General features: G+C 37.7%; 1 protein-coding gene across 2 annotated transcripts in view; it reads left to right on the top strand.

Moving 5' to 3' along the window:
• LOC107560307 (protein lin-7 homolog A-like) overlaps positions 1–10967 on the top strand; it is a 44802-nt gene that overhangs the window by 29453 nt on the left and 4382 nt on the right. For both annotated transcript variants that reach the window (XM_016244448.1, XM_016244450.1), the window contains exons 3-4: positions 1394–1465; positions 9505–9714. In XM_016244448.1, the coding sequence (XP_016099934.1) occupies positions 1394–1465; positions 9505–9714 (282 nt within the window). The remainder of the gene's footprint in view (positions 1–1393; positions 1466–9504; positions 9715–10967) is intronic.

The raw sequence follows: 10967 nt of genomic DNA, 5'->3' as shown, positions 1-10967 counted from the left end.
TTTATCTTTATAAACATGATTAATTTTACTTGTGATGTTTTCTATATGGGATGATTAGCCTAATCCTCATGAACACGTGACGCTGGCGCGTGGTATCAGATATGAACTGTACAGAATGCGAACAAGATTAACTTTAATACAAGGAGATAATGGCGCAAAAGCGAATTTCAGATTTTTTTAAATGCCCATCCCAGCAAAAACTTTCCAAAATAGGTATCCAACACCAGCTCCAGCATGAGCACGGAGACAAGTAAGCCTAGCGGACCCAGCCCAACCCCGAGATTGATCAGCTACTATCGATAATTTCAAAAATGTGATATGCAGTCAAATTTCCCAGTGTGTATGCCACTTAAACGAGTGTTCATATCGACGCACTTGTAGTGCTTTGTGGAGTTGTCAAATGAGGTGACCCCGCCGCCCCCCTTTCACCCAACACGGACACACACAGCACCCCAAACCGAAACCATCTTCCCGCACCCCTACTAGAAACTGAATGAAGCATGAATCTAAAAATCATTTATGCCAAATTGTCAAACAAACCAGTGACGCTTTAGCTTTTTCAAACTTCTCATTGTTGCCATAGTTGAACACAACAGTGCAGCCAAAGATGCTACTTCTTGAATTTTCATTCACATTTCTCGTTACAGAAATAAACAAACATCCACCAGCGTTAATCTACTCTCCTGTCTGAGTTGTTTTGTCTGACAAATGGCAGATTCGACGTTATGATTGGTCAGATCGCCTGCTAATCAAACTGCCAACGACGGGTCAATTATACTTTTGCTAATGTGACCTAGCTTTTTCTCTGCCATGACAGGAAAAACTGATCTTAGAAGTCACTTTACCCTAATGCTCACTATTGCGCCCCCTGTGGCCATATTGACAATGCATTCTTGTTTTGCACATTATTGCGTTCTAACAAATTTCATTTCAGAATGTTAAATCGAGCTTTGTTTGGGGCTTTTATCTTTATCAAAATATTGAACCGTTTCCTAACAAATATGCGCTGTTTTGCTTTTTAACATGTGAATGTTTTACGTTACATTTTTCTAATGATGCTGGATAAGATTTTATTCTTTATTATATTTTTTGGTTTTATGTGTTTGTAATCTGTTTGTGTGAAACTTTCTGTGCTGCCATTTTGGCCAGGACTCCCTGGTAGAAGAGGTTTATATCTCAATGGGATAATTCCTGGTAAAATAAAGGATAAATAAATAAAAAATAAATGTATTACATTAATACCATTGAAGCACCAGTTTATCTATTACACCGGCTGACTTGAATTTGTAATGCCTACTGTAGCAGAACGCCTCATCGCTATTTATCCATGTTTTACATCATTTTGATAAATACAGAAGAACTGACACTTTTTTTGTTCTCTTAATTTTAATAGGTCTATCAATATATGCATGAAACAATAACAGTGAATGGCTGTCCAGAGTATCAAGCACGTGCCACAGCTAAGGTAGGTCTGATTTTATTTATTTCCAAATCACCTGCCCTGTGTTTCTGTATTACATATAAGCTAGACTAATAGTAACAACCCTTTTCTGTAGTCTAATGATCAGTAAGATGGAATCATTTAATACAAACATTTTCAAATGTGTTTCTCCGCAAACTGTCTTGATTTGATAAACACAATCAGCAATTAGCCAGACCTGCACACAAACACTTGCCAGTTGCTCTTCAGACACTGTTACTGAAACAGCATTCATTCAAATTCATGCTGTGCGAAGAGTGCACTCTTGTGAGAACGAGAGGAGACATAAAAATAAGAGGGGGAGGGGGCAATAGAATTTCTGAGTACTGGATGAGCAGAAGTGCCTTGCTGAATCTCAGCCTCACTACAAAACGGTTATTTTGGGATGGGTCACAATCCCCAGTCAAATGTGGTCATCTTTTTTTCGCAGCAGTGGGTGATATCTATCTATCAGTCACTGCAGCATGCCAGATATCTCAGATCGACTTTAATTATATTTTGAGGAATAGACACTTTGCGCACCTGAATGGTTGCAGGCAGGTGCGTTTGACAGATATGAATGAAAGAATAAGCAAAAGCTTGCAAAAAACTCTCTTAATTCAGTGCTTTAAAACTTTTTCACATATCAGAGTTATATTTTAGTTATATAATCACATATGCGAGTTATTTTTTATACACTACCATAAGCTTTTTAAAAAATGTTTTCGAAAGAAATTTCTTATGCTCACTAAGGCTGTTAAAGTTCAAATGTGTCTTGAGACTCCTGTTCTGTTTCATTTCTGCTCCGTTTTTTGAGAAGAAAAAAAAAAGTTTAAAAGAATCCTGACCCTGATTGGACGATCCTGAAACTAGCCTAATTATAGAGGGCTCTTTAAGACTGATTAGTCGACTAGTCTTTCAAGCAACCCACCAACTGGTTGATTATGAAACAATGTACTTATGCACATCCCTACATCACATACAGGGACATACACCAATCGGCTAAAAGTGAGAGCCCTGCTGGTTAAAGGCCACACTGACGTCCAAAGACTTCCACCCACCATCTCTCTCTGCATGGGTGCACAGACCAGCAGACTAGTGCACAGTTACACTGTTAACACACAAAGAGCCGAGCGAGACAGAAAACAAAGCACGCTTGGATGCCACAAAGGATGCTAAGCGGTACCCTGCAATACCTTTTTTTAATAGCTCAATAGGCTGCACTTGTGGGTGTTGTTGTAATTATGTTTCGATCCCAATTAGGCTTGAGTTCAGTGTAATAGTCTATTAATTATGCAAATCCGAGTGAAAGCAGAAGACTTTAGTTATTGAGGACCTACTTTGCATTTCAATATCTGAAATGTTCAAATGTCTCCTGACATACGCTAATGATTGCATTTTAAGTGGCCATATTATAAGAAATCTAATTTTCCTTTATCTTTTCAAATGCATGCGATGTATTATATGAAATGGACATACTGTAAGTTTCAGAACTGAAAACCTCTTTCCTAGTCCAGAACGTTGCTGAACATGACCACCCACTTTTACACATCAAACATGTCTATTCAGGGTTCAGCAACTTTGCCCACCCAGTCACAGTGTAGTACTAAGGAGGAAGTAGGATAGATACTATTCATAAACGCCTATTCCTAATACTATTCATAAATCTTAGTTTCATTTTCAAGGACTTTTCATTTGTCATTTTCAGTCACGTGTTCCTTTGTTCAGTTTCCTGCCAATCAGTTGTCATAGTGATTCATTTCATCTGCACAGGTGTTTATCATTATACTGTCTGTTCACTCCTCAGTGGTCCAGTCTTGTTAAAGGGGTCATATGATGCTGCTAAAAAGAACATTATTTTGTGTATTTGGTGTAATGAAATGTGTTTATGCGGTTTAAGGTTAAAAAAACACATTATTTTCCACATACTGTACATTATTGTTTCTCCTCTATTTCCCGCCTTTCTGAAATGCGTCGATTTTTACAAAGCTCATCGGTCTGAAAAACAAGGTGTGCTCTGATTGGCCAGCTATCCAGTGCGTTGTGATTGGCCAAATACCTCACGCGTGTGACGGAAATGTTATGCCCCTTACCATATTGTGATGCCGTGTCCCGGCGCGACCAGACAAAACCAATAAAACCCATTACAAACGAGGCATTTCTTGAATCCAGTGGGGACATAATTATGGATTCTAATGACTTATACTGTCTTTTTACGAGCTGCGTTGCATCTCGCCTAAACATAAAACCATATCTGCATTTGTGATCGGAGAAACGACAAACAAGTGCTACTCTACACTGCTCAAAACTCGCGTTTGAATCGTCAGTGGCAAATTCTTTAAATATGAAAACGTACTTACAGTCTGTGAGTCAGAACAGCCGGCATTGTAGTCTACTCTACCAGGATCAGGAAACAGTCCTCCATAAAATGCGCTGCACACATCTGAATATTTGGTTTGAACTGTTCTGGAACAGTGTGGTAAATACAACTTAACCACTGATTTCTAGTTGTGTCCACTTTTGGAAGGCCAAACAAAGTATTTTCGCTTTCGCAACAAAACACACAGCGTCTTCACAACATGGCGGTGGCAGCAACAATAAAGTTACGCCTTCTTTCTTTGCGTGAACATTTGGGTGGTGTTATGCAAATCTTCCCACATCGTGACGTAGACATGTGGGGCGTGTTTAAATGAGGCGTTTTCAGAGGGCGAGGACAAGTCTTAACTTTAATAAAGAATATCTCTTTGGGTTTGAGACTTTAGTCTTTGCATCTTATCTATTCACAAACCGCTTGTAACACTCCAAAGAGAAAGGAAAACTTGAAATCGCATCATATGACCCCTTTAATGCTGACAGTTGTGTTTGTGTACCTGCTATTATTTGAGTTTTCTAATGGAGATTATTAAAGGCTTTGAACCTGACCTTTATCTTCTTCGTGTATTCCTGCAACCGTGCTCTTTTTTTTCAAATTTTTGTAGATGGTATATGACTAAGAATAATATCCCCTTCAAGTGCAGTCGGAAATATCAAAATTAATGACCAAACAAAGTCATATTCACAAATTGGAAACTCAGATGATACACCAGTTGCCTAGTTGTTATGTTGGAAGGGGTGTGCAAAAACATTGATTCTCTATAATATCATATAATCTATATATAGAGTTCAGTGATCAGAAAGCAAGTCTGTAGTGAATTGTAATGAATTTATTTTAATTTGACATGCCATATTTCAGTTATTTTAAGGCGTGATGTTTGGAACAGCTTATAGTCAACAAGTGTGAAGTTTATAACGCGACTTTCACTGCTTTATCAACTGCTTTATGTATCACAAACATTTCGTTTTAGGCTACTTATGACTTTTAAGCTACATGGCATGTTATGATTTCAACTTGCATGTGTGCCATGTCATAATAATGAATGCAAATGGTACAAGTTTTCCAGGTGCACTTGAGGGTACTTTGAGAGTAGGATGTGTGGAGAAACGTTGTGCTGTTCCTGGCTCTGCATAACGTGTAGAGTGATTGACTAAAGCTTATTTTTAAAAGGTTATTTTTAATACTGCATAATTTAACAATTTCATCAAGAAAATGGCAGATGCTTTACAATGTCACACTTTGTTCCATCCCATTTAAGGATATCATCTACTCAATTTTTGAGCACATTTTACTAAAAAGCATGCTGGAAATCTCACATTCATTCCTCTAGGACATTCTTTAAAGCTTGTGTTAGCAAACATCAGTAACACTCAGGATTCGCAGAGCGCTTCACGGAGGCACAGAAATCCACTCCGCTGCTGCCTCTGCTCGCCCTGATACTTAGCTTAGCGAAGTGTCAATTATGACTTTTTAAGTGCAAAACAACCTTGACTAACATTATAAGCAGGCCTCAAGGGAAAAATAAAATGAAAAAATATATTTATGACCTTAATATTTAATTAGGCCCTCATCCTATCATCGCTGAAAGACAAGTTTTAGAGGTGACTTATATTTTGGTATTAATGGTTTTATGATCTAAAATGACTTTCCTCTATCTAATCTCTTGATTGGTTGGCAATTCATGCTCAGCATACGCTTTTAGAATTTTTTATGAATTAAAGTCCTTGTCATTGATTCAGAGTTATAATACATTTTTAATGGCACTCGCAACTTTTTAGACACTGGTGGTGCAGTTATTGTCAGGGACATATAGGCTTTCGATTTCAACATAAAAACAATGCAATAATTTTAACCAATAATGTGACTCATTTGAGTGTTGTTGTAATAATATGGAACTATACTATGGCAATGGCACTTATACAGAAACCAGCAGTACTTAGTGTAATTAGTATGCTCAGCAAGTAGGTCTCGCCAGATGAGCAGAATTAGCATATCAATTAAAGTTCTAATGCAGGATGTAAATTACAAAAGTCTTAGAGTGCCTCAAAGCACTCCCAAAACAAAATCAAGACTTTGTAAAAGAGCATAATAAGACCCCTTTAACTAGTGACTATGGCGTGTCCATAGTAGGGATGCGCCGATCCGATATTCATATCGAGTATCGGCTCCGATAGTGCCATTTGAAAATCACTCAAATCACTAGCAAAAGGGCAATTAGCATGTGTGAGCAGCTTGCATCTGTGTGCCGTTGGGACAGTTTTCAATCGATGGCACATAAATAGGATGAAGAACAGCTCTAAAAGCCCCAGTCATCCTTTGGGATCCCCTGCAGCAATTGTCAATGAGCTTTGTCAATATTCAATATTCAAAATAAACAAATAGACAAAGGCGTAGTTTGATGATGCCGTGACTGAGTGTGGAATCATAGGAGTTGTCGTCTTCATCCCCACAGCCGAAGCAATCCGACGGGACTTGGGCAGAAATCATGTTCATGGATGAGCTAAAGATTTATTAGCGTAGTAGAATGAAGCAGGGTGAGGCTGAAAGCCGTCGAAGCGAAACAAGGCCGCTGAACGAGCGCGACACATGGCTCGAAAGCAGCGGAGCTTTTATTATGCCACAGTCGACCGTGCATATGTGGGAATGCTGATGTAACTATTGATGGAGTCGCGTGAAGATTCTTCAAAACTTCTTTCAATTAAAAAAATAAAACCAGACAGGTTTGAGATGGCTCAAGAGTGTGTAAATAATGGCGATTTTCAGTTTTCGGTGGACTTCCTGTATTCCAGTAACTCAAACAGTAGAGCATGGCACTATCAACGCCAAGGTCATGTGTTCTATTCACAGGGAATGAAGTGTACTGATCAGTGTACTGATTTACAATTCGACAAAACAAATCAAAGAGTCCAGGCTTCAAAAATTTTTGTTATATATCTACTTTTCTTTTCCTCAGAGAAGATGTAGCTGGGGAAGGTTGAGGAACTGGGAAGAGGGCGTCTTGCATGCAGAACACTTTCAAACAGCATTTCTTTCAGTGTGACACGAAACACTCAGACAGGGAAGGTGCTGTTCTTTCAGTTTCCGAGATCAGAAAACTGCTTGGTTTGCCATTTGGGAATCTGGTGCCTTGCCAAGTCTCCAAAAATCCTTGGTGTTTTTTTCCCCTCACTGTTTCCTGTGTGTGAATGCCTTAATAATGAGTGGAGCCCCACAGTGCTGCACCTGTAGCTACAGCGTGGATCAGCAGGAAGTGCTTTTGTCTTCCGTCACATTCTCTGTCCCCTGGTGGTTGCGCTTGGCTAACAAGCTCTGAAGTCTGAGGAATTCAGACAACAATGCAGGCAGCAGTGCAGTTATCGGATGCAGTTTCTCTTTTATTTACAGCACAAACATGTTGACATATTCTTACAGGCTATGTGGGATGTACTACCTGACCTGTGCTAATTTATCTGCTTCCACAAAAGCAAGAATTAGACTAGACTACAGTCTATCTAAAGGTAAAGCCTCTGTAAAGTCATAGTGGAGCTGTTTAATTTGGCTTTTAAGAATGTACCATTGGAAGTGTATATTGAGGCCGACGGTTCTTGAATATCAATCCACCCTAATGTGCTTCAAGAGAATGGGGTCTCATGCCATCAACTAATAAAAATAGTTGTCTTCAATGCAAAGAAGATCCTTTGTTCTTAGTAATGTCAACTGTTATGGTTTTTTAAATGCTCGAAACTGATATCTAGAGAGCAGGTTTTTAGATATTAGCCAATATAAAGACTACAGTACATAAGGTATAATGCACGATGGACTACTTGCACTGAGCCTCGTGATGCACTTCTGTTTTGAAATAATACAGCTCAGTTATTTACGTTATTAGTTATTAGTGCCGTAATCATCTAGTTAACTTAAATGCCTATTAAAATGAGAGTCCGTGGGATGATTTCAAAATCATTTTCAGAGACAGGAGAAGAGATATTCTGATGATTACTGTTTGCAGAATTTTCCAAACTCGACGAAACTTTAAGTTTTAATCCAACATAAGCCAGTCTGATAAAGCAGTGGCTGGTAAACATACGCGATTGTTTCACCACAGGGTGTCAGTGCTCTAAACTAGTAATTGCGACACTGCAGTGTGTGTGAGATCTGATGAATAAGATCAGAATTAACCTTTATTTATCTGTATTAAATATGTTTGTCACTATTCTGTGTCATTTTTCATTCACAATCATTTCACTGTAAGCAATGCCAAAATATGAATATTCAAAGTAGTCTCACACTGTCAACGCGTTACTGTTTAAAATGAATTCAATGTTTAACATCGTTAAATTTCTTTAAGGCAGTTACCGTACATTCATTCAACCATTTTAAACTCTGGAATAGGACCACCAACGCATACAAGCAATAATGCTCTTATGAAAATTAGCTACAAATAAAACCATAATAAACCACAAATTAACCCAGGTTTTGCTACACTAACCATAGTTTAACCATGGTATTTAAAGTTGGTTATACAAAAAAAAAATGGTTTTAGTAAAACCATGGTTATTTTTCGTAAGGGTCTTTATCAGTCAAATTAATTTAAAACTGTAAATTCAACAGGTATGAAATATGATCAGTAAGAGAAAAATGTGAAGACAAGCACTGGACTGCGGCAGGTTAGTGGGGAAATATATTTATTTATTATTCAGAATGCATATTTGGAAGAGAAATATATTCATAGGAACATTTCAGCAGGTTGTTAACGCAGAGAATATGACTTAACTGATTATAAAAATATTTCTCATGAGAAATGGTCTGAATGTAGGTGCACTAAACACTGACTGGAAACTCCCGAGCTGTATTGAGTGGAACGCGGAAGTAGTTGTGCAAGTAGTCCATTGCTCACAAAACCATCCATGTTGAAATGTGCCTCACTGTTAAGTTTTAAAGGTGAAGTATGTGAAACAGAATGAAAAATGAAAATATTGGTTTTCCGAAGACTCGGTCTGACAAACACATAGTCCTACTCCAACCTCACTCCATTGGTTGAGCCAATGTTGCTGTGTTGGACTGTTTGAGATTTACAGACAAACAGAGCAATGTTTTAATAATGCCACAACGTCTGTAGATATATCACAACAGAAAAGATACATTACCTATTAAAGTTTTTGTTCACCCAAAAATGAAAATTCTGTCAACACTCACCTTCATGTTGTTCCAAACTCATAAGACTTTCATTTTAGGAACACAAATTGAGTTTTTTTATATTTTCTCATGATTTCTGCCTGTCCATTTAAAGTCTATAGCTATCATCATTTTCAAGCTTCAAAATATTTAGAAAGACATTGTAAAATGAATCCACATTTATCGAGCCATTTAATCCAAGTCTTCTGAAGACTAAGCTTCCATTTACCACATGTACGCACACTTATCAATATTTATAACCATATCAAATAAAAAAACAATATCATATCATATCATATCAAGTGATCGTGTCTCTTCAGAAAATTTGAATTAAACCATGCAATTCACACACTGCTGTTCATCCCCAAGCAGTTTATAGATATTTCAACGAAAATGGCATTCACGAATCCGATCATCTCAAAATATTATTTTGTTAATCAGCCTTGATGATATATTGGTCTATTTCTCAGTCATGTTTCACATTCACTGACATTTTGAACCCTTTGGTTCCTGTCAGGCCACAGTGGCGGCATTTGCAGCCAGCGAGGGTCATTCTCACCCACGAGTGGTGGAGCTGCCCAAGACAGATGAGGGGCTTGGCTTCAATGTGATGGGTGGAAAAGAGCAGAACTCACCGATCTACATCTCCCGCATCATCCCTGGGGGCGTGGCTGAGAGGCATGGCGGTCTTAAGAGAGGCGACCAACTCCTGTCCGTCAACGGAGTGGTGAGTTGCCAGGGATGTTCCTGTTATGAAGGACCTTTTCTATTCTCTAACTCTGTAAAAGGAAAATGCATGTGTGTAATTTAAGGACACATTTCTTTAAAAAGGTGTACAAGACTGTTATGAATGTTATTTACACAATAGCAAGAAAATGAATGCATAATTGGATGGAAACTAGATGGAAACAGGTTGGAAATAAACCAAAAGACATGAGGGCATTAACTCGAAATTAAGTTATCTTTTAGGGCTGTCAAAAGATAAATCACAATTTATTTTGGGATGTGATTAATCGTGATTAAAATCTTTTGACAGCCCTAATTTTTGTTTTGTTTCAAATGTATTACAATTTTATAATTTTGGTTCTTTAATGAAATAGGATGGAACATTGGAGACAAATTAATCTAACACCACAAAACATTACAGAATTTATCAGTGCATGGATGGTGTCATTACAAGAATAGTTCGCCCGAAAAATGAAAATTCGGTCACCATTTAGTCATTCCCAATTTGATCCAAACCTGTATGAATTTCTTTCTTCTGCTTGAACATAAACTGTAATTAAACAGTTGACAATCCGAATTGTCTTCCATCGTATGGAAAAAATACAATGGAAATCAATGAGGACCATCAACTGTTTGGTTACCCACATTCTTCAACATATTGTCTTTTATGTTCAGCAAAAGTACAAAAAGATTAATTTTTTTCAGTTGTGTAGAGCTGTCAAGATGCCTTCAGCTGTGAAGATGCCTTCATGCTAGAGGGCCCACTGGCTTTTTAATCGATAAAGATCAGTTTGGGCTGAAGTGAGATTATTACGGCAAAAGGATGATTTTTTTCTCAATGACCAAACATTTCCAATAGTCTACAAGGCTGATTGCACCATGGAACGATACGCTAATAAATCAATTTTAGCAGCTCAGACCCATTAGAGACTGAAGTCTTGTAATCTTTCATTTTACTTAGGCTAAACTTGACATTTTAAAATAATAAAACTGGACAGGACTGTTTCTAAAACTGAAAAAGACAGGTGTCAAAAGACTTTATCTTTTCAAAATTCACTGTAAATGTTTAAAATGTGTCAGACTGGAGCCAGATGAGAATGAATCTTTGACTGAATCCGAATGAATCTTTCAGTAAAAAAGCTGTCTACTCATATAAAGCGCTCTGAGTCACTGCTGACGCAAGTTTCTTTGCTCTTCTCTGCCATCATTCAAGTTTGTTACAATTCTATTACATGAAGGAGTAATTTGAGTTTA

The sequence above is a fragment of the Sinocyclocheilus grahami genome, unplaced genomic scaffold (assembly GCF_001515645.1).
Source record: "Sinocyclocheilus grahami isolate Dianchi unplaced genomic scaffold, SAMN03320097.WGS_v1.1 scaffold719.1, whole genome shotgun sequence".
Taxonomy (NCBI): Eukaryota; Metazoa; Chordata; class Actinopteri; order Cypriniformes; family Cyprinidae; genus Sinocyclocheilus; species Sinocyclocheilus grahami.
The sequence above is the reverse complement of the archived record's forward strand: the minus strand, read 5'-3'. Positions and strand labels throughout refer to the sequence as shown.